This window comes from Balaenoptera borealis (genome assembly GCF_965194805.1).
Source record: "Balaenoptera borealis genome assembly, chromosome: 19".
Classification (NCBI taxonomy): domain Eukaryota; kingdom Metazoa; phylum Chordata; class Mammalia; order Artiodactyla; family Balaenopteridae; genus Balaenoptera; species Balaenoptera borealis.
The window spans coordinates 32,518,401-32,542,943 of record NC_138878.1 but is presented as its reverse complement, the minus strand read 5'-3'; the positions used below and the strand labels follow the sequence as shown (position 1 = coordinate 32,542,943).

Here is a 24,543-nt window from a genome sequence, read left to right as displayed (position 1 = left end):
TGGATGATATAACCCAGGGAGAGATTATGGAGAACGAAGAGCTCAAGAGGGCCCAGTTGGGACTACTCTGGTGGCGCAGTGGTTAAGAATCCGCCTGCCAAAGCAGGGGACACGGGTTCGAACCCTGGTCCGGGAGGATCCCATGTGCTGCGGAGCAACTAAGCCCGTATGCCACAACTACTGAGCCTGTGCTCTAGAGCCCGCGAGCCACAACTTCTGAGCCCACGCGCCACAACTACTGAAGCCCACACGCCTAGAGTCCGTATTCTGCAAGAAAGAGAAGCCACTGCACTGAGAAGCCTGCGCACTGCAACGAAGAGTAGCCCCTGCTTGCAACAACTAGAGAAAGCCCGTGTGCAGCAATGAAGACCCAACACAGCCAAAAATAAATAAATAAATAAATTTATTAAAAAAAAAAAATTTAAGAGGGCCCAGGTAAGGGTGGAACTGAGATCTTGACATGTGATTACCGTCAGAGCTCAGAGTGGACGTTTCCTAACTTGTGAAAGGCCAGTAGGTCCACCAAAGGCGTTCTAGGGCTCTGCAGGTAACTTGCGAATTAGGACTCTTAAAATTCTCCAACAGGGAGGTTACCTGAGAGATGTGTGCTGGTGGCCAATGGCTTATCCGGGAGCAGGCAGATTCCAGATCTGTGGCTCAGAATATTTAATTCTTCCACGCAGAAAAAAAAGGTATCAGAGCAGAAGAATTTTTTAAAGAGCTTGAGACTTTAATTAGATTCACCATCATCTTAGAAGAAAAAAAAATGTCAATCTGAGTGTTTTTTCCCCAAAACCTAGAGTGCCAAACCCAGATGCTGAAATGAATACACCCCACGGAAATGTGGGAGGCGGAATCCCATTCCAAGCGGGCTGCGTTGAGACTACATGCAGCATCATTTCATTATTGCACCAACACCTTCACGCCTCCTTCCCCGCTCGGGAGATTGGCGCAGCACAGTGGGTGAAGCACACAGCGCTCGGGGTACACTCCCTGGCAAGGCCTTACGGGAGGGGACACAGGGCCTCGGGCCCTGGGTGGCAGGTTCCAGTGAGCAGCAAGGTCATGAACAACATCGAGGACCGGCCTGGGCAGTTGCCCTTGGAGAATTACATAGGGGGAGACTGCAGCTGTGTAGACTGGCAATCCAAGCTCTTTGGATTCCCCAAGATTTCCTTTTTTTATTTTTTTCCTCTAAATTTAATCCCACCTATCATCACTTCCAGAAAAATCCACAAATCCAATCCCCTAAGCGCTACCCCTCCCCTGTCAATCACCTGAAAATCCTTCCTCTCAGGAAGGGCTGCATCTCTTCTCTATCTGGACCTCCTTTCCTGACATCTTCAGTTCCAAATTCCCCTCCTCCCAACCCCCAAGAAACAAGGGGCTCCTTCGGGGCCCACCCTTGCCTGATTACTGACTGGTCTGTCTGCTTTTGCCCTTGTCCCTCTGAGTGAGCCCATTAAAACATAAGTCAGATGAGCCAGGGCTCTGATTTAAACGCCTCAGGACTTCCCATCTGGTGCCGGCTAAAAGGCAAGGTCTGCTGCTGGCCTGGACCACCCCTGTGCTTTCTCTGGCCTCACCCTTGTCACTCACACCCCCATTCTCTGAACTCCAGCCACACTGGCTTCTTGGCTCTTCCTTGGCAACGCCAAGCACACCACTGCTTCCAGACCCTCTCACTTGCCTGTCTCCTCCTACTGGGACACTCTTCCCTAGACGGCGGCATGGCTGGCTTCCTAGTTTCCTTCGGGCCTTTGTTCACATGCTACCACATCAAGGGAGCCGTTCCCTGAACAATCTACCTAAAATAGCAGTCCCCAACCACCTCTTCGCCCCTGCCCTGCTTAGTCCTCTCTTCTCAGCATGACCACCTGATGCACCCTTGTTTCTTCCTTCCCCTAGAATGTCAACTCCATGAGAACATGGGCTATGCTCACCGCAGCATCCTCAGAATCTAGAACGGTGCCTGGCACATAGTAGGTGCCCAAATATTTGTTGAATGAAGGGAGAATCCACCTACTTAAAAGGGGCAGAAATAGAAGTTGGGGTAGATTCTGATAATGAGTCACTTTCTTCCAACACTGCTAGTGTCTCCTTCCTTAGGGAGGAAGGCTTCCTGGGACATGGGATCATTCCTAACGTATCTACTGCTCAAAATGAGATTCTAGATGTAGCACAAAGATCCCAATGGAGAGCACGATACCCTTTTTCTCTCTGTGTATGTTTTCTAAATCACACAGAAATCATTTGTCATTGATAACAGCAAATAGCTCAAACAGGAGAACATGGATTTATAGTTCAGCTGGATTAGTTTAAAACTGATTAAAGTAATCTCTTTTATCTGATCAAAAAGGGCTTTTAGGTGACCGGAGTACAAGCCCTCAGACAGAATGTTCAGTTGTGTCTAGAGTTTGCCCTCGCTAAGAGAGAAGCACATCCCCGAGATGGAGGGCTCTCGACTCAGCCATTGACTGAAACACCACACTGGTCTATCATGGAGAAAGCAGTGGTATGGTGTCCTTGTCTGTGGGGACACCTGGTCCATTTAGCCTCGTGGTTTAGAGTTCACGAATGCACACGTTCCGAGGACTGGACCCACAGGAGGCTGGATGAAAAACTGGCAGTTGCCATTTACTGAGATGGGGGAGTGGAAGTGTGGAATATCAGGAGTTCACCTTGGGTTGTGCAACAGGGTATAAAATTAACACTGAATTTGGCAAGGCTGGAAGTAGGGGTAGCCTGTGGCAGCGATTTGGGAAGCATGGGGCGGGGTCTCATGAATAAGCATGACCAGTGCTGCTGCGAAGGTTTTGCTGAGACCTGACTGGGTCTCACTCCAAGTCACAGGCCTCTACCTATGGGTCCCAGCAGTGGACCAGCTCCTGGGGGAGAGAGCTCCATTCAGTTCACTGGCTTTCTGTTGGGGTCCTGCTATGTGCCATAAGAGAAGTATGCAAGGTAGTGTAGAATTACAGTTACTACTCTGCTTAACACCCTTCAGAGGGCTCCCACTGCTCTTGGGATATAGACCACCCCTTGGTCCTTGCTCATCAGGCCCTGCCTGACCGGCCCTTCTGCGCCCACACTTTCTGTGCTCTGCCCCTTCCAGTTCCTCCAATATGTCATGTAACATGTTCCCTTTGCCTGGGGTGCTCCCCTCACCCCGGCTGACAGTCAACTTTCCTACCTCATTTTAAAGATGACTTCCTCAAATAGGCCTTCCCTGGGCACCCAGCTACTTTGATGTGTGCTCAGAGCAGTTCTGTCCTTCTGAGGCTCCCTCTAACCTCCCCAGTTAAGTGATGGTGTAATTATTCGTTTAAGGTCTGCCTTCCTTGCCAAAGGACGAGGGTGGCATCTCTCTCATACGCTGCCGTGTTTCCTGCTGCTCATGCAGTAACAGAACCACCGGTCGTGTGAAGCCAGGGCCAGGCTGAGTGGAAGGGGCTGTGGGGTGGTGGGTAGACAGAGGGGATCAGTGGGGCCTGGAGCCATCGGCAAAGACCCCGGGAAGTGGGTGGACTCTGGCTGAGCCTTAAATGAAGGAGGATTTGGAAGGCAGAGAGGATGGGCATTTCAGTTGGAGAATCCGTTTAAACAGAGGTAGAAAGAGCCCTGGCTTGCAATTAGGAGAATCAGGGTCCCAGCTCATCTCCTGGGTGACTGTTGACAAGCTGTTTTCCCTCTCTGGACCTTAATCTCCCATCTGTAAAATGAAAGGCTAGCTTACTAAGGACTGCAAATAAAAGCACCATGACACCGTTTCCCATTTCATCCCCTGGCAGGCATCTCTCTTCCCTGTGAGCCTGAATACAGCTTTGGAATTGTTTTCAACACAGTGTTCTAGGCGGTCATTACCAATTGATAGGAGATGGTAATTGAGGTAAGCCCTGTTTATCCCGTCTGGCTTGGAAGAATATCTGTTGGATGAATTTGGGCCCTGACACTGTCTGATTCAGGGAACCTGTGACAGGAGGGCTGACCACCGCTGGTAGGGAAGAAAGCCCTCCTGAAGCCTAGGGCTCAGCAGCACCAAATGCCATCATCAGAAAGGACACGAGGAGGTTCTATGCCAGGGGTGGCAAATTCAAATGCCTTCAGGAGCCAGCAGATAATGTAAATGAGAGAAGAGTTCCAGCAGGATAAAATAGGGAATGGTGAGGAGTGTGGCAAACTGGAGAAAGGGAGAGTGCTTGCCCTGTCTAAAAGGATTCAAAATCTTTCTCCCTTACCCCACTTCCTCCTCCTCACTGTATGGGTCAAGCAAAAACAGTCCTCAGGCTGAATTTTTCAGCCAGACTGTGACTTCGGAGTCCTATTGACTTTTTTTGGAGAATCTAGATCTAGAAGGGAACAGTGTTGCCTAAGGCCACACTTAGAGTTAGGCCTGTTGAGTCCCATTTTATTGCTTTCTCCTGCAGTGTGATCATGAAGATGGCTAAGGATGGACTAAGGAGGGACAAGAAGGGATTGAGGTTTTCAAAAGATGTTCATTTCATTCTGGGCTCTTATGGCAAAGGAGATGGGTGGCCTGTTTACCAGTAATGTTAGTAATCACTCCTGTGACTTATTTTATGGACTCATTGGTTTAAATTCTCCAGATTTTCAGAAATGTCACTTTCCACTGAGGAAATTTTCCCTCTCACGGTTAAACACACACACACACACACACCACGTCTTCCTTCCTCAGTATTAATCACCTTCTCCTATAATTGGTACTTAAAATGTCAAAGGAGAAGGAATTAATTAACAGGAGTATCCGGTGCAGCAAGGCATGCTGCAAGGCTCTGGGACTGATTATAAAAAGCACTTCCTTAAATATTGTGAGCACTTTTGGGAATCAGAAATCTCCCTTCTAATTGAAAGAAAGATCCTTAACTACACCCCAAGTCCTGGCTGGTGGCCAGGGGTGCAGAGCTGTGGGAGGACTTGTGTGGAAATCCTTTCTCCATCACCCTAGGGAGACCTCCCTCCAAACTGGGATAGGTGGCAACGGAGGTTCAGAAACAGCAGGGGTCCCACACAGAATCTGAGGAAGAGGAAAAGACTTAACATTACTGAGCTCTTGCTGTGTGTCAGGACTTTACACACGATTTTTCACAACAATTCTGTAACACGGGCGATCCGATTATCTCCATTTTACAGATGGGGAAATTGAGGCTCAGAGTGATTGAGTTCCCCATGTCACGCGGCTACTAATTGAAAGCGCAAAGGATTCAAACTTAGGTCTTATTCTAAAGCTTTGCTTTTTCGTGGAATCCTGAAATCCTATTCCTAGCTTGCGTTTAGGCTGCTCCCCACCCCAGCTCCGAACTCTCAGTCTACAGGAGTTTTGACAGCTAAGCCAAAAGCGAAGACCCGGGTGGAGCCGGGAGAAGCACAGCGCCCCGCCCCGGCTCTGTTGTTAGCCAATGGTGCCGTGGCACCCGCAATCTTTCGTCCAATCAGCCAGAGCTCCCCGCCCCCCATATCTCCTGTTCTCCTCCCCTCCCCTCCGCTCTCCCTTTGGCTCGACCGAGCTTGACAGAGCGGAAAGTCCCTTCAGCCCGCTCCGGGCCGGCAGCCATTGGAAGAAGGTCTGTCACAGGGCGGCCCAATCAGAGCGTGGTTAGGAACGCAGCTCGGGCTGCGACTGGTTAGCGTCGCGGTTGCCCCCGCCCACCCCTCTCCCTCCCTCCTTCCCTGGGCGGTTCGGAGGCGGGGCAGGTGGGGGCGGGCCCAGGTAGCAGGTTCGGCTGCACTGGGGCTCGCGCGTTGGAGGTAAATAGTAGGGCGGTGGGTGTGGGGCGCCGGGGCCGGCCCGGTACGCGGGCTAGCGGGACTGGGGAAGGGGTGACGTCCCGCCGCCCGAGGTGAGTGAATGAGCTGGCGGCCGAGCGGGCGAGCGACTGGCGGCCCGGTCCCTCGGGCGCCCCTCCCCGGCCTCGGCGCCTCGAGCTGCCGCGGCGGCCGTCGGGCCTCGGCGCCGGCCCGTTACTTGCCCCGGCCCTTAGCCGGCCGGGCCCGCGGGGTGCTGAGCCCGCTGACGTCAGCCTGGACGTCCCCACTCCCCGGGGCTTCCCCACCGACACCCCCGCCCCCCCGGCCTTCCTGAGAGGGCTCCCAAGTCGTGGGAGCGTGGTTGCCACCGCCAGGACCCCGGGAGAAGAGAGGACTTGGGGGTGGGAGCAGCGCAGGAAACCGTCTGCCCCTTGGGCCCCCCATTTACAGATGGGGAAACTGAGGCACGGGCCGCTGGCTGGCTCCCGACAGCCCGGGTTGGCATCGAGAGCCCTGGGCTGTAATATCTCACATCGGTGCCTTGGGTTTTGGAGTGTTTGTGGCTCCCGTCCAGGAAGAGCAGTCGGGGTTCTGGCCTCGTTAATGGCGTGTTGTGTTTTTCTTTCAGTTTCTCCCTTTCCAGGGTGAGGATGGTTTTACACAACCCGGAGTTCTTTAGTTGAAAGGTGCGCTCTATTGAAGCAAGGTATTCATTCTTTTCTTTCTTTTTTTTTTCTTTATTGTCATATTAAAGATCTCTGGGGAAATCGTGAAGTCTTGACGGAAGATGGTGTTCCTGAGTTTGGTTTTCAGCCGGCTCAGCTGCCCAGTTATTCATTTACTTGGCATCTTTTCTATTCCACCCTATGGCATTTGCATGTTTTAGGATGGTTGTCACCTTCCAGCCACCAAGCTTTTCAGTCCCCATCATGCCTGCCCCCTTCCTCTCCCCAGGTTCCCTGGAAAGTTGTATGCTTAGCTTAGCTTAGTTAAGGAGCATTCCCTGCCTTGCTTTTGATTTCGGGCTAATAGGGATCTTAATAAGATTGTTCCTTTTGCAGTCATTGGCTCCAGGAGAAAAATCCAGGCCTTGAGAGAGGGTGTTCATTCAAGCGTTGGTTTTCTGCACACCCCCTCACGCCCCAAGTAGATTGAATGGTCTAAGAATTTAGCTTGCTAATTCCCTACTGAGTAGTGGGTGGATTTGAACTAGCACAATATTAGGTGAAAATGATTTGCTGGAAATTCTTGTTGAAGTTCATGTACTGTGAATGTTGATAACACCTAGAATATTCTCTAATGTTCTGCTACAAAATTTTACAGTACTCTTTCGAAGAAGCCTTCCTTTGGAGGGTAACTTTAGTGAAGAGCTGGTAAGACCAGGGCACTTGTTATATAAAACAACAGACATGCAGTAGGAATGATTTCTTGTGATCTGGCATGCCTAAACTGTGATTTTGTTCAAGGAAGTCTTTAACACAGGAAGAAAGACAGGAGTAAATTATCCTATTCATCAAACTTTTAGTATTTTGTTCCTGATTTTCACACTGTGATCTTAAAATTGTCAAGGTATTTTCATTGGTTGCGCAGAATTTATAGGCATCAGACATGGTGTGAGGATCTGGGAACCCAGTTTCAAATGAACCTCAGAACAACTTTTCGTAATTGTGAAATATTCCTTATTTGTTTCCTCTTATGTGTGTAACGATGAAGTTGTATAAAGACTGACCATTCCTTCATTGAGCCAGAGAATTTGAATTAGCATTTATTTAGGGAATTAGGTAAAAACCATTAAATACTCTCAACTCCTGAGTCTTTTCTCTTTTTCTTCTTTTAACCTAAAAGAAGCTTTTAATCACTTAAACGATTAGGATGAGGAAATGGAAGTTTGGCTTTCACTGTTATCACCTGAGTTAACCAAGTCATTCATTCATTTCTTACGTACTGATTGTTTAACATACTGTCAGGCTCTTGTATGGGCAGTGGAAATATAAAGATGAAGGACTTAGGGAATTCACAGTTTGGAAGTGCAGTGGCCAGGTTTAACTCCAGTGAGACAGGAGTGTTTCAGGTTCTTCGGAGGACGTGCATATGCGGATGTGGGAGCCAGACTTTCTTCTAAACCTCATAAAACCCACTTGTTTAGGGACTGAATATGTGTGTACTTGGGTCACAAATTAATCTATGAGGAAAACGGACTCTTTTCTGGTCTCTTTTCTGGAATCTCTGCTGTTTGGGAATATACAACCTTGTTCTTTGAATGGGAAATATTCTTTCTTAAGATGGTAATTATTCTAGCCATCTAGAAGCATTTGGAAAAAGTCCTGTGTATCTTTTTTTTTTGGGTATGCACACTGACCTCCCTACCTGTTTGCCATTTATAATTATGGGCAATTTTTTAGTGTTGTAATGTTTATTCTGATATACATAGCCCCCTGTGGTTCTTAGAACAAGTCAGGATATCTCAGGAGATGCAAAATGTTACTGAATTGCATCTGTTTTTGTGTTCTTTAGTGAAGTTCTTTGAACAATAACCTGATAACTTGAGAATCAAAATGACATTGTTTCTTCTAGATAAGTTAACCATTGTCTCTTTTATGTAGCTAATGCTCTTCATCTGTACTATATATTATCTTTTAGAACTAATTTGGACCTTTAATATTTTCATATGAAACTTATTTCTCAATCATCTTTTCATTGCATTTGATAGGAAACTGATATTTGTGCCTTCCCACCCTCATCTTGGTTTAATGGCTTTATTGTAGTACAATTAAATTCTCTTTTACTCAGAATCCAGACCATCAACAAGCTTAGATAACCAGATATATTTTCAAATCTATGTGACCCTGAACCTCATCCGAAATGTTGTCAAAAGAAACTCCTGTTCAGTATGATTTTAGGGTTAAAAATATTATTGTATTCCAACTCTTTGATAATCTTCATTCAGTACTTATAGTATTTATCAGGATATTCATAATTACTCAGTTTTTCGGCCTGAAGTAAGTACGATGGTATTTTAGATGAATCGTTTGGATACATTTACACTCAAAGTGAAGTACAGTATATTGTTAGAGGCAATTTTTAAACAATTAGACCTGGAAAGTAATAAAAGAACACAAATGATGGCAGCCATCAGTCTTAAATCTTCTGTATTTTTCAGTGTCTAACACTGTGCTGAGTCCATAAAAATACTAAACTAACAAACCTTGATTGATAAAGAACTCACTGACAATGTGATTTAAGTCTTTCCCATGTGGTCTTGAGTCAGTTTTTACTGCTTGGGGTTCTTTAAGACTTAATTTAAGTGTTGTGCATATCCCAGTGAAAGAAGAATGTGGGCATCATATTCATTTCTACAGGGAGGAAAGTCTGTATTAGCATATTCTGCTGTAATGCCAGTAAGTTGAGATATTAATGATCATTAAATTTGTCTTATATACCTGTAATAGAGCCATAAAGTTCCCTGTTCAACTTTCTCTGTCAGTTGCGATGAGGAGAATCAATTTTTAATATGATAATTCCAAACCTATTCTTTATTCATGTATTCTTTTTCAAAGAGGAAAAACCACATCCTTTTTACTTTTTGGATAATGCTTTTTAAATATTTTATAACTTTTGTTTTGGCTATTCTAGTTGTCTAACATGACCCATCCTGTTAATGAGTTAAGCTCACTCTGACTTGTGCTAATGCAAGTCAGAAAAAAGTTACTACTCCTTGTGTAGTTAACTTTAAAATAGAGTTCTTATTAACTATTATTAAATCGCCCTCAACCTTTTAATAAACCAAAGTAGTTATATTTTACTGTGGACTGTCTCTTAAATGATTTGCAAAAAAACAATCTTGTAATCAAATTCATTTAAAGTAGGGTGTCCTAATGCCTTCCATATAGTGATTTAGTTTTGTCTTGGTAATATTCCATTAGCACTGGTGGTTTTTATTTTAAATCATGACATGGATTGTTAAGCTAGAGCATCAATAGAGCAGAAGTCGTTGGCATATACTAATTAAGATTCAAGGAATTTCTTAATTTTAATATTTGAAGATATAATTTGTAGGAACTTAAAAGATTTCTTTTCAAAATAGAATTGCCATACTTTAAAAACAATTTTTGGCCAAAAATATTTAAATATATTATAAAGAGAACAAAACAACTTCACTTTTTTAGGAGTTGCTTTTTGACCGTCTCATCCTTGAGGGAACAACCGAAATAATGTCTGTGCAATAAAGCCTACGCACTTCACTCCTAAAAGACCCGTTCAGAATTTATGCATTCCTCTTTCTGTTATTGTTTTGTTTGTTTTTTTTTAAACACACAACCATATTTTGTCACCTGGCTTCTCAGAACTGATTAGAAGCAATAAGTTGGAAAGCAGCAAGGCTGTAAAAGAAGTCAAATTCATGTTGCAGGAAACCACAGAAAATGGCTGATGGCAGGGGAAAACCATAGACTGTAAATCTACAGAAGGCAGATGAAGAACTCAGAAAGCATGATGTAAAGCCTCATAACAAAGTAACGAACACCCTTGCATATTGAGGGTCACACATAATAGTTTATATTCATGTTGATAATTCAGTGATCAAGATAAAAATGAGGCTATTTCCTTGTTGAAAAATGCTGACATTTAAAAAGAATTTTAGTCAGCAATAACAAATACTTCATTTGAGGACTTTTAAGGAATAGAGCCAAATTACGGTTTGGGTCGCCTTCCTAAGGGGTTTTGTTTATACGGGGTTTCCACAGGTGTCTTATATAAGTAGCAAACATAAATTGATCCTATTCCTGCTGAAGAGACAGTGCCCTCAAGTGGAATTAAGACAAACACATTATAAAAAAAGAAAAAAAAAGAGAGAATCACTTTATGCTGCCTGCCCTCACTAAATATTGTGCATATATTTGTTGTGCATATATTTCGATAATGTTGACTTGAGGAGGTGCCAAGCCCTTTACCCTGTCTTGGGTAATCTTCATGTCTCATTCTGGCTTGTAGAGGGACAGACTTTTAAAAACTTTACCATTATAGAGAACCTCACTATCTACCAGTGCGTTCTAAAAGAAATGTTATTCCGTGTGTAGATTTGCCAGATTACACATTTAATCATTAAGTTAAATGGTTAAACTTAAAATTTGGCTCTTAAGTTTTAGGAGTATTTATTTTTTAATTCCAAGAATAAAATAGATAAATATGATAGTGCTATCATCTGCTGCTATTACCCAGAATAATGGAAATGGATATGGCTACCTCAGAGAAGGATGGAATAAATACCGTATTCAGAAACCAAATAGCCACATGCATGTGACAGAGAATACCTAAGAACTGTTGTTTTCAGTAAGATAATTAATTAACATAATGAATTAAAGTCTTTACTTGAATTGATGAAATTGTGTAGTTTTAAACCAGTGATTCAAGTAGGGTTGAGAAGGCTATTTTAATTGCAAAAGATTAGTATTCTTGTAAAAATTTTTAATGAAAAATTGAAACTGAAACAGAAATAATCTTTCATGTATTCCTTTCTAGTATACATAGTTAAACTTGTGGTATAAAAACATTTTATATTTGATGCTGTACTGCAGTTATATTTCTTCCTTATGTAGTCCAAGTTTTGATGGCTACAAAATTGATTTTTAAGTTATCTTTAATATAAGCAGATTTACAATATCTGATATTTATAATTGAGAGAAATTAAATGATAGCTATGATTAATACTATTAACATTTGCCTGAGGACAAAATGTACAAGATTAAGGAAATGAAACTGAGTTAGATAAAATGTTCCATTATCGAACTATGGTACACAGATAAATGAATTGTGGTTGAAGTTTCAGAATGTGATTTATGGTATTTTTATTGATAAAAATGTTCAATATAATAATTGTGATGAGTAACTTTTTACTTAAACTACCTGTACAGATATATATATATATAAAAATAGCCTTTTTGATTTGTGTGTGTTGCCCAAATATAACAGCTTATCCATTTAAGTTAGGCAGGATCTATTAAAACTTCTACTTTTGAAAGTTTGAAAATGTCAGAATATGTATATAAGGTTATCTTTTACTGGAACTTGAATTCATAAATTTCAGTGCCTTGGAAACAAACATTATTGTATTGTCTTTGGAGGTAATTTACAGTTGAATCTCCTTAATTAAATATGCAAGATTACAGTAGAAACAAGTAATATAGTATATCTTTTAACCTTTTAAGATATTTTTGGAAGTATGTCATTAGTGTGTGTTTTTTACTAGTCCAATGAAGAATTTAAAAAGTCTTTGACCTTAATTTTAGTTCACGTAGAGTGAAGTGTAAAGTTTCTTTTTGCTTGTCCTCCAGGCGTTTTGATTTGCTGTCTTTTTACAGCATGGACACCAAATTGCTAAAAACGTGCTTTGGGACTGCCAGTGAATTTATCTTTTGCGGTTTTACTACACACTTAGTAGTTCCCTTTTTTTGAGTTAATGTTTTGGAGTTGATATCACAATGAGTTCGGGCTTATGGAGCCAAGAAAAAGTTACTTCACCCTACTGGGAAGAGCGGATTTTTTATTTGCTTCTTCAAGAATGCAGTGTTACAGACAAACAAACACAAAAACTCCTTAAAGTACCAAAGGGGAGTATAGGACAGTATATCCAAGACCGTTCTGTGGGGCATTCAAGGATTCCTTCTACAAAAGGCAAGAAAAATCAGATTGGATTAAAAATTTTAGAGCAACCACATGCAGTTCTGTTTGTTGATGAAAAGGATGTTGTAGAAATAAATGAAAAATTCACAGAGTTACTTTTGGCAATTACCAATTGTGAAGAGAGGTTCAGCCTGTTTAAAAACAGAAACAGACTAAGTAAAGGCCTCCAAATAGATGTGGGCTGCCCTGTGAAAGTCCAGCTGAGATCTGGGGAAGAAAAATTTCCTGGAGTTGTACGCTTCAGAGGACCCTTATTAGCAGAGAGGACAGTATCGGGAATATTCTTTGGAGTAGAATTACTGGTAAGTTTGATAAGCCATTTTAGTGGGCTGTGTGTATGTGTGTCTGTGTCTGTGTGTGCACTCGTGTTTTTTCCCCTTTTAAATACAAAATAAATTTTCCCCGAAATCTTCTGTAATTTTTAATATTCATAATCTTTAGGATTTACTTTCTAATGGTAAATTGAGATAATGTGAAGATGCTGCATTGAAAACTTTTAAAAACTACCTACTATAGTAGGAAATGCAAGTAGATGATGTAATTATTGAAGACTTTCGTATCTTAGAAATTTTAACATTGAATGTTAAAAATGAACTCTATCAATTGTAAACGAATTCATTACTTAAAATTGTTAATTATCCTGTGATATTATCATCTGTAGGTTTCTCAGTTTTTCTTAAAGTGTACTATTAAGTAGTGAATTTTGGTTATATAAGTTGCAGCAGTTTCGACTTGCTTTTAGTTGTCCCTGGTAATATACGTGAAAATCATCTTGGAATTTGTTTCTACTGAGAAGAGAACCAAGCACTCTGTGATAATGTTTCCAAAATTAATATTAATTCTCAAGAAGTTAAATGTCAGTTATATTTTGACATTCTTGCAAATAGAATTTCATGCCTTATTTGCTTTTTGATTTAATTTTTTAAAGCAGCAATTGTAAAACAATTGGAGATTTGAATCCTAGCTCTGCCATTTACTAGCTGGGTTACCAGGTTATTTAAGCAAGCCACTTCTCTAAATCTGCTTCCTCATCTGTAAAATAGTAATATTAATACACAACTTGCAGTGTTTTTGTGATATATAGATTCAGGATTTAGCACAGTGGCTGGCACACAGTAAGCGCTCAATAAATGGAGCTAGCATTACTGTCATATTAAAGGAAACTTTTCTTTTTATGACAAAATTTTTGTTAAAATCACAATGTAGAATCTAGCCCAAGCTCTCTCACAGTAGAGTTATGATTTGAAATTATCAAGTAATTTTATTTCAACATCAGATACAGTTTCTTCCTTATTTTTTAAACACCCTAAATTCAATATCAACTTCTAATAATTATATTTCTTATATATGTCATTTAGAATTTGTTCAGTGATTTCTCTGAAGTCCCCAGAGTGGATCTTTTTCCTTAGGGATCATCTTTCTCTATCAGTCAATCATTTTTTTTTTCTCTCATTTAAAAACTAGGAAGAAGGTCGTGGCCAAGGTTTCACTGATGGGATATATCAAGGGAAACAGCTTTTTCAGTGTGATGAAGATTGTGGAGTATTTGTTGCATTGGACAAGCTAGAACTCATAGAAGATGATGACACTGGATTGGAAAGTGATTATGCAGGTCCAGTGGACACAATGCAAGTTGAACTTCCCCCTCTGGAAATAAACTCCAGAGTTTCTTTGAAGCTTGGAGAGACTATAGAATCTGGAACAGTTATATTCTGTGATGTTTTGCCAGGCAAAGAAAGCTTAGGATATTTTGTAGGTGTGGACATGGTAAGAAACTTTTGAATTATGTTATCTTTGTGAATATATCTATTAGTTTTATGACCAATTTAGGTACAAATTAAACACTTTGAATATCTAAAATGGACTAATTTGTAGTAATTTAAAGAACACTTTCTAATTTGTCTTTGGTAAAGGAACATTGATAGGGGACAGGAGTCTAGCTATAGATTTACACTTACTCATTTTTCCTGTTTGAATAAACTGGAATAATGTTTTCAGTCTTTAAATTCGCTCTATAATAGCTGACCAATAAACAGAAAAAAACCCCACTGAAATATATTGCATGATGTCTTATTTTTCTTTATTTTGAAAAGGGTTTTTTTTTTCTGTAATCTGTGTTTCTCTTTTTGTAATATTTTACTGAATTTAATTGGCTGATCTGATTTTAATGAGTAGTGTGTAAAAGTCATTCCTGGAAAATATCAATACCTGAATAGAGGAAAGGCACATTGCTTTAGAGGAAAAGACAATTAGAGTGTCTTCTTAGGATGTAATTCACTCAAAAGAGGTTTTTTTTTTCCTGTGGTAAAATATATGTGACATAAAATTTACCAATTTAACCACCTTAAAGTGACATTGAGTACATTCACATTTTTTGTGCACCCATCACCCCTATTCATCTCCAGCCCAAACTGAAACTCTGTACCTATTAAACAGTAACTCCCTATTACTCACTCCTTTCAGCCAGTATTCTGCTGGTAACCAGAATTCTGTCTCTGTGAATTTGCTCATTCTAGGTGCTTCATTAAGTGGAATCATACAGTATTTGTCCTTTTGTTTGTGTCACTTATTTTTAATGTTACCTTACAGTCATATTTGTTAATAATGGTTACATCCCAATATGGCAAATTGGACGATACCTGTGGGATTAAGAGAAGGAGAAGAAAAAGTCTTGAGAACATTTTTCTCATAGATTGAAAATTCGGACAAGAATTTGTTAGGTATAATGAAGGAAAATCATGCGGAATTATTAAATACTAGAAAGAGTTGGGAGAGGATGTAATAGACTTGTACTCACGGTGTTTTTAGTGATTATTTTTATCAATTCAGGTACACTTTTTAGTAGGATATGAATGTTCTAGCGTAAGTTTCTCTTACGCTGTGCTTGGAAATTCTAGGAAATTCTATTTGATACCGATTAGTTAGACAAACGTTACTATGTTGTTTAGACAAACACTTACTGAACATTTACCGTGTGAGAAGTTAGAGCCAGCGTAGAACATGTGGGTCCCTCGGGATAGCTAGAAATAAAGCACATCTTTAAACCATTATTCTTTAAATATTCAGAACTTGTTTAGAGAAGAGATTGTGGGCTGAGTGGAGGGAAGGTTGGAGAAAGAGGGCCACTGGTCATTGGGGTTAGTTTCCTCTTGATTTAGGTCCTTTGGACCTTGAACTTGGTAAAAGCCATTTAGGCCTGTCGCCCCTTAGATGGCAGTCTAGGGAGCATCTTGTTTACTTGGGGCAGGCTGCCTAGTGATTGCACCGCCAGCTTCTCCCCCTGCCTCTGTCTGTCTTCCAGTTGGCTTGTGCAAGCATTCATTCCAAACCCCTCTAGTGCACTCCTTGAAAGGAAAGTTCTGGCAAATGCAATAGTGTTCATCTCCTATTTCTGATGACATTTCGCATGCTGTCCATATTGGTGCTCAGGGCAGTTGTCTGACTGGGCCGTCTCTTAATCTGGCTCCGTGCACAGCACTTGTAGAATGCTGTTCGTGGAGTACATTTTTATAATTAATATAAAGATCTCCATTTTGGAGGGGATTCTTGCATACCCATAAAATGACAAAAGAACAATTAAAAAAATAGACTTTCTGTCTACAGAAAGGCACACAGGAATTCAAATCGAATATTTAAGTGCTCAGGGAATGTGAAGTGACTAGAGCAAGCTAGGGTTAATTAGGGGCAGATTTCTGGCTGAAACAGTGTATGATTAATACATCTACCTATGTAGATGGATTGTTATTGTATAGATAAGTATTGTCCAGTGAAATATGACAAATGCTTTTGATCCCTTGCTCATCCATGTGTTTACTATGGCTTGATTGTTCTTGGATCTCATTTGTTGGAGGATCCTTTTATGGAAAATACAGACTTTCATATTTACGTTTTGTTGAGGAGGGTTTTAAAGTTTATTCTATTATTTAATTTCTAGGATAATCCTATTGGCAACTGGGATGGAAGATTTGATGGAGTACAGCTTTGTAGTTTTGCAAGTGTTGAAAGTACAATTCTCTTGCATATCAATGATATCATCCCAGGTATGTTTTCTTTGTGTTTTAAATATTATGAAGGCAGAGCTTCTAAGACATATTTCGTTATGAGGATGTAAATATAAGCTTCAAGATGCATTTTTGGAACTTGACTTTTATATTATGGAATTGTTATTACATAGACTATCCTTCCTTACCCCCAAATAAAAACAATATTTAAAGATTTGCATTTCTAAAAGTATGTGAGTGTGGGGTAGCATTTATTCATTATTGTTCACTTTTTCATTACGTGTCCCTTCTAAGTGGGTGAAAAAAAAACCCTTTCTGATAATTACAAGGGTCAGAAAATGTAATAAACTGCTACCTGTTCGAGTGAGAGCCTGGTTTAAACTAGAAGCCTTTAAGCAGAAGTTGGTCATTTAATATAATCTAATATACTGTGGAGAGGATTCTTGCTGGATGCCCTACGATATCCCTTCCAGTTTTGAGAATGGCGTAATTGATCAGGCTTCATGACTCTGTAGTCAGAAACAGATCACTCAACTTTTACATCTTAAAAATAATCTTAAGCAACCTTTTATTTTACCCCAAACAAGTAGCACCTAATGGCTGCTGTCAACTAATTGGTAAATTCCTATTGATAGCAGCATCAACATCACCTTCTCCCTGCTCTTAGTAGAATTCCAATTATAAGCTAGTCTATTGGTAGTCATGGAACTAACAGAGACAATCAGAGGTGGTGATTCTTATTGAGCATTGAAGGTCTGCATTCAGTAGCCACAAATTATGAATCTCTTAATTAGATTGGACATTAATTCTTAATTAGTTTCTACATTCTTGACAAACTTATAAGGTAGGTCTTAATTATCCCCATTTTGCTGATGAAAAACTGGGGCTTAGATAGAGATAAGACTGACAAGGATCAAGTAAGATCCTGGTTGATTCTGGTAGAGCCAGAATTCCAATCCAGACTTGTCTGATTATAAAGCTCTGCCCTGTCAGTACCTCCTCACCCCACATCCTGTGTGTACTTAGGATATGAAGCCCTGCATAGAAGAACATGATTCTCAGCCTGACATGTATACTTGGGAATATTGTTTCCATGGAGATGTATTTTGTCTTTAATTCTTTAAAAGCTGAATTTTACTATAGCAAGGATCACAACTGAACAAAATGGTTTTTTTGCTTCCAGTGTTATTTCATTATTGTTGATTTTGACACATAACACTTTTGAGTTCCCCAAAACTCAAAAGGTCATTTCAGGTCCTCAGTTTCTTTTTTTGTAAAAATGAAGGAGCTAATACTAAGTGATCCTTGAGATGCCTTCTAGCCTGCCCTCTTTGTCCTTCCTGTTTCCCTGTTGGCTTGGCAAGTAATAAATGCTTGTTTTGCTGAGTTAGGAAATGCTTTCTATGTTAGCTTTTAGTCTTACAGCAAGAATACATTTATTTAGTTGGAGGTATGGGATTCAAATGATAGCTTTATTTCGATTTTGCTTTGTAAAACTCTGACATACTTTGTTTTCCTTGACTTCTTTAAAATCAGTTTTTAATTTCTTACACATTGGATTCTTAGCTATTTCTTTGCTTCCCTTTGGAAACAAATGGTTTACATTCAGTGGGAAGCATACATGTGCTTGACATTTTATCTGGTAATATTTAATTTACCTTTTCATGACTGCTTATGGAAAAACACAATTTGTGATCTTATAAATCAAAATACTTTTTAATGTTACAATAAATGCTTATTGTTTAAAAAGCAGTTTTGTAAAAGGTTGTTCATTCATCAAATATTATTAAAGCATTACTTAGGCTTCTTTTAGGTGTTGAGGATATAGTAGGAAGCAGAACAGGTAAAAGGTCTTCCCACATGGAGGTTTTATTCTAGTGAGTGAAGACAGACAATAAATAAGACATATGGTCAATTAGATGGTGATTGCATGGAGAATGACAAGGCAAGGTGGAAGGGGAGTGCTGGGTTGTGAGGGGTGGGATTTTTCTACTTTATATAGGGTAGTCCCAGTGAGCCTCTCTAATGTGGTGACATTTGAGCTCTTGACATGGAGATTTGAGGGCTTGGCCAGCTTGAGGAATGGCAAGGGGTTCATTGTGGCTTGAACGAGGGAGAGTGATAGGAGAGGTAGTGGAGCTGGACCAGGCAGGGCCAAGTGGGCTGGTGTATGGATTCTTGGCTTTACTCTGAGGGAGATGGGGAGCTCAGGTGGGTTTTGAGTGAAGGACAACTTAACCCTAACTTACATTTTAAAATGATCGCTTTGGCTGTGTGTTAGAAGGCAGAAACGGGGAAATCAGGAGGAGGACTGTTGCAATTATCCATATGAGAGATAGAGGATGGTGGCTTGGATTGAGGTGGTATATTGGGGTGGTATATATTATATTGTTTAGTTTAGTCTGTTTTTAAACTTAGTATAAACAGAGTCACAGTGATTGTATTCTTTAATGCTTGCATCATTTACTTAAAGTGTATTTTGAGAGTCTTTCCTGTAGATGATGGTATTAGTAGTCTGTTCACCCTCACTGCTTCATAGTATATTTCATTGTGTGAATACTTCATGATTTAATAACCCATTCTAATGTTAATGGCTGTTTGGGTTTTGCATATTTCCGTATCCTCTTCAACACTTGGTACTGATTAATATTTTTGCCAATCTGATGCCTTTGGGAAATGGTATCTCAAGGTGGTTTTAATTTGTAGTTCCCTGATTACAAGTAGGGTTGAATAACTTTTCATATGTTTATGGAACATTTGTGTCTTCTATTAAATACCTGTTTGTGTCTTTGCTCAGTTTTCTGTTGATTTGTTTGTCTATTTATTGATTTATGAGTTCTCTATTTTAAACTTTTAATAAATATTTTTTCAACATTTTATTATGAAATTTCAAACATATGGAAAAGTTGAAAGAATTTTATACTGAACATCTCTATTCCTACGACCTAGAGTCTACAATTAATATTTTTGTACTTGCTTTATCATCTATTTACCCATCCCTCTATCCATGCACTGGTCCACCTTTTTTTTTAATGCATTTCAAAATAAGTTACAGACATCAGTACACTTCCCCCTAAATACTTCAGAGCACATATAATTAACTAGAGATAAGTATTTAGGGTTTTTTTTCCTTTTGAGATAAAAGACGTACATGTAATGAAATATACATTGTATCATTTGAGTTTTGACCAATACAAATACCCTTGAGTTTAGTAACTATCAAGTTACTAAAATAATTTTTAATAAGAAATGCATTCACATAGCTCAAATCAAAATAATGAAACAGTATAGGAGGGTATCTTGTTTCCATTCTTATCCCCTCTGCTCCAGTTGCCCCCTCACTCCACTCCTTGCCTCCCACTAGTAACTATTTTTTTTAGTTTCTTGTATATCTTTCCAGAGTTTCTTTATACAATATAAATACATAGTCTTTTTCCCTTTTTAGGCATGAAGCATAGTATTTACGCTGTTCTGAACGGTGCTTTATTCTCTTCACTCTATATCTTGGAGCTCTTTGTGTATCTGAATAGAGAGGTTCTTCTCATTATTTACAGTGTTTATTTTTCCATTGTATTGTGGTTCCATAATGTATTGATTCTTGTTGATGGATATTTGGATTGTTTCTAATTTTTTACTATTACAAACAATGCTGCATAGCTTTGTACATATATATTTTCCACATGTGCTTAGCTTATCTATAGGATAAATTCCCAGAAGTGGGATTGTTTGGTGAAAAGCTGCATGGATTTGTATTGTTCTAGATACTGCTAAACTGCTTTCAGTAGTGGATATAACACTTTATATTTCTACCAGCACAGTGTGAGGGTGATTTATTTATTTTTTTTATTTTGTTCTTTATTTTTTTATTGAAGTATAGTTGATTTACAATGTTGTGTTTCTGGTGTACAGCAAGGTGATTCAGTTTTACATATATATATATATATATATATATATGCGTGTGTGTGTGTGTTTGTGTGTGTGTACACACACTCAAATTCTTTTCCATTATGGTTTATTACAGGATACTGAATATAGTTCTGTGTGCTATACAGTAGGACCTTGTTGTCTATCTATTTTATGTAGTAGTTTGTTTCTGCTAATCCCAAACTCCTAATTTACCCCTTCCCCACCCCCTTTCCCCTTTGGTAACCATAAGTTTGTTTTCTATGACTGTGAGTCTGTTTCTGTTTTGCAAATAAATTCATTTGTATCATTTTTTAGATTCCACAAATAAGTGATATCATATATTTGTCTTTGTCTGACTTACTTCACTTAGTATGATAATCTCTAGGTCCATCCATGTTGCTGCAAATGGCATTATTTCATTCTTTTTTATGGCTGAGTAATATTCCATTGTATACATATACCATATCTTCTTTATCCTTTCATCTGTCGATGGACATTTAGGTTGCTTCCATGTCTTGGCTATTGTAAATAGTGCTGCTGTGAATATTGGGGTGCATGTATCTTTTTGAATTAGAGTTTTCTTCAGATATATGCTTAGGAGTGGGATTGCTGGATCATATGGTAGCGCTATTTTTAGTTTTTTTAAAAAATATTTATTTATTTATTTGGTTGCACCGGGTCTTAGTTGCGGGAGGCAGCATGAGGGCTCCTTAGTTGCGGCATGAGGGCTCCTTAGTTGTGGCATGTGAACTCTTAGTTGCGGCATGCATGTGGGATCTAGTTCCCTGACCAGGGATTGAACCCGGGCCCCCTGCATTGGGAGTGTGGAGACTTATCCACTGCACTGCCAGGGAAGTCCCTCTATTTTTAGTTTTTTAAGGAACCTCCACACTGTTTTCCATAGTGGCTGCAACAGTTTACATTCTCACCAACAGCATAGGTGGGTTCCATGAGGGGGATTTTTTATAGCCTTGTCATAAATTTTTTTTCCAATCTGATAGGTGAAGGATATATTTCAGTATAGTTTTAATTTGCATGTCTGTGATGAATGTGGTTGAGCATCCTTTCGTATGGTTAAGAGAAATTTGTATTTCTCTTTCTGTGGACTGTTTATACATATTTACTGTCTATTTTAAAAAATTGGATTATCATTTTTTTTCTTACCAATTTCTTCTTTATGTATTAGGGTTGTAAACTCTTTTGAGATATGAGGTGCAAATGTTCCTGTCTCATTTGTCCCCAACCCTCATTTGTCATTAGTGTTTTTAATTGTTTGCTTATCTGATTTTCCTCATTTTTAAACATTGTGATAAAATATATATAATAAGATTTACCATTTTAACCATTTTTAAGTGTACAGTCAGTGGCATTAAGTATATTTACAATGATGTGCAGCCATCACTGCCGTTTCCAGACCTTTTTCATAATCTCAAACAGAAACTCTACACCTATTTAGAAATAGCTCCCCATTTCTCTCTTCCCTCAGCCCCTGGTAACTTCTGTTCTCTACTTTCTGTCTTTATAAGTTTGCCTATTCTAGATACCTCATGTAAGTGGAATCCATACAATATTTGTCCTTTGTATATAACTTATTTCACTTAGTTTAATGTCTTTTGACTTTGCTTTAGGTGATTTTTGTCACGCAGGATTTAAAATTTTTACATAGCTGAATTTATCAAATTTGTTAGAGGCATCTGGATTTTGTCATTCCAAGGTTATAAAGGAATTTCCCCATGTTTTCTTCTAGTACTCTTGTGGTTTTATTTTTTACATTTATATCTTTGATCCATTTTTATTTTATATGGTGTATGATGTGAAATATGGATCTAATTTAGTTTCCACCCCCTGCCCAGATAGTTACCCACTTGTCCCAACACCATTTATTGAAAAGTTCATCTTTTTCTTCCTCCTTTGAGATGCCACTTTCATGATACTAAACTCCCACATATACTTCAGTTATTTCTGGACTTTCTATTCTGTCTGTTCATGCTTCAGCACCACATTGTTTTTAATGATTCATTATAATATGTTTTAATAAGAGCCCTAGTCCTGTCTCATTGCTCTTCTGAGTTTTCCTGTTATTCTATATTGTCTTCTAAAAGTTTAATAGTTTTGCTTTTCACATTTAAGTGTATAATACACCTAGATTTTATTTTGTGTAGGATATGAGGTACATATACCCAATTTTCTCTACCATGCTTGCTGGGTATAAATCAAGTTTTAACATAGGTATATATGGATCTCTTTCTGTGGTCTACTCTTTTTCTACATTAAGACCTCTAGGCGTTTATCATCATAGCTTTAGAAGAAGTCTTACAGCTGTAAGAGTACATTTCCCTTCTTGTTCTTTTTTTTTTTTAATAACTAAACAGATTTATTAAAATTAATAACCAGGTGTTTTAATTGACATCAGAAGAGCAAAACAATAAACCCTGAGCTTGTTCTTTTTCTTAATGAGTGTCTTGGCTGTGATTGGCCTTTGACTCTTCACTGTAAATTTAACAGTCAGCTTATCAAATACTATGAGAGTTCCGTTGGGATTTTGATTGGAATTGCAGTTAAGCTGTGGAATAATTTGAGGAAAATTGACATTTCTATTATATTGAAACTTCTAATACATGAACAATGTATAGCCATTCATTTGTTTAATCTCTTTTTAGTAAAATTTTATAATTTTCTCCATTTCTTGCATGTATTCTGATACATTATAAAGTAAAACATATTTTCTAATAGTTTTTTGGTGATAAGTAGAAATATAGTCTACTTATAAAAACAGTTGTATTGAGATCTAATTCACATACCATATAATTCACTAGTTTAAGCCATACAATTCAGTGTATTGTAGTGTATTTACAGATACGTATAGTTATCACAACAATCAATTGGAGAACATTTTCATCAACTCAAAAAGGAACCCTGTACCTTTTAGCTATAACTCCATTATCCCTTCATCCTCCTCAGTCCTAAGCAACCATCAGTCTACTTTCTGTCTCTGTATGTTTGCCTGTTGTAGACATTTCATATCAATAGAATAATATAATCTGTGCTCTTTTGTGACTGACTTCTTTCACTTAGCATAATGTTTTCAAGGTTCATCCGTGTTGTAGCATATATCAGTACTTCATTCTTTTTTATGCCTGAATAATATTCCATTGTAGTAATATACCACATTTTGTTTATCCATTCATCTGTTGATGACACTTGGGTTCCCTCCATCTTTTGGCTATAATGTATAATGCTGCTACAAATATTCGTGTACAGGTTTTTGTGTGGATGTATGCTTTCATTTCTCCTGGGTATATATCTAGGAATGGAATTGCTGGGTCATATGGTAGCTCATGTTTAATCATTTATGGAACTGCCAGACTGTTTTCCAAAGTGGCTTCACCATTTCGCATTTTACAGCGGTGTATGAGAATTCTGATTTCTTCATCTTTTTGTTGTTATTTGACTTTCTGATTCTAGCCATCCTAGTGGGTGTGAAGTAGTATCTCAGATGACTTTTGTGTGCTGAGTTTTGTTATAAACAATCTTATTAAAATCTTTATTCACAGTTTATCTGTAGATTACTTTTTTAGTAGCAAGTCATTATCATCTGCAAATACTGTTTTACCTCTTCCTTCTAATCCTTATATCTTTCATTTTTAAAATATGGTTTTGTTATCCTGGTGTCCCTGTAAATATAATATTGGATAGAAGTGGTGATAGCAGGCATCTTGGCCTTGCTCCTGATCTTAAAGTGAATGCTTTCAGCATTGCACTATGAAGTATGATGTTCATCATAGGATTTTATTGTTGTTGCTGTCATTTATCAGATTATAGAAGTTACCCACTGTTCCCCATTGTCAAAGTGTTTTATCATGAGTGGATATTGAATTTTATCAAACTTTTTTCTTTATCTATTGAGATAGTCCTATGTTTCTTTTCTTTTGATCTGCTAATTTTCTAATATTAAATTAGCCTTACATTCCTGATATAAGTCCAGTTTTATCATGTGTCAGGCATTGCTTGGTCCAGTTTGCTAATTTTTCCATGTTTCAGAATTAAAGAACACATTTGCATTGCATGTTTAAAAATTTTTTTACATAATGCCCTGGAATGGGCTTGCCTCAGGAAGGGCCTGTTCCTTGGAAAGTGTTGGGGTAAAATTAAAAAAAAAAATTTTTTAATGCATGTGTTTAAATTAAAAAAC

General features: G+C 38.9%; 1 protein-coding gene across 10 annotated transcripts in view; it reads left to right on the top strand.

Annotated features, from left to right (window-relative positions):
* The first annotated feature begins 5,705 nt into the window (after positions 1 to 5,705).
* CYLD (CYLD lysine 63 deubiquitinase) overlaps positions 5,706 to 24,543 on the top strand; it is a 59,162-nt gene continuing 40,324 nt past the window's right edge. For 4 of the 10 annotated variants that reach the window (XM_082366636.1, XM_082366635.1, XM_082366630.1 and 1 more), the window contains exons 1-5: positions 5,732 to 5,858; positions 6,395 to 6,472; positions 12,096 to 12,746; positions 13,909 to 14,211; positions 16,379 to 16,484. In XM_082366636.1, the coding sequence (XP_082222762.1) occupies positions 12,243 to 12,746; positions 13,909 to 14,211; positions 16,379 to 16,484 (913 nt within the window). In that variant the 5' untranslated portion in view covers positions 5,732 to 5,858; positions 6,395 to 6,472; positions 12,096 to 12,242. Of the gene's footprint in view, positions 5,859 to 6,394; positions 6,473 to 12,095; positions 12,747 to 13,908; positions 14,212 to 16,378; positions 16,485 to 24,543 lie in introns of all 10 variants that reach the window. The other 6 variants (XM_082366632.1, XM_082366633.1, XM_082366639.1 and 3 more) reach the window with 6 other exon arrangements.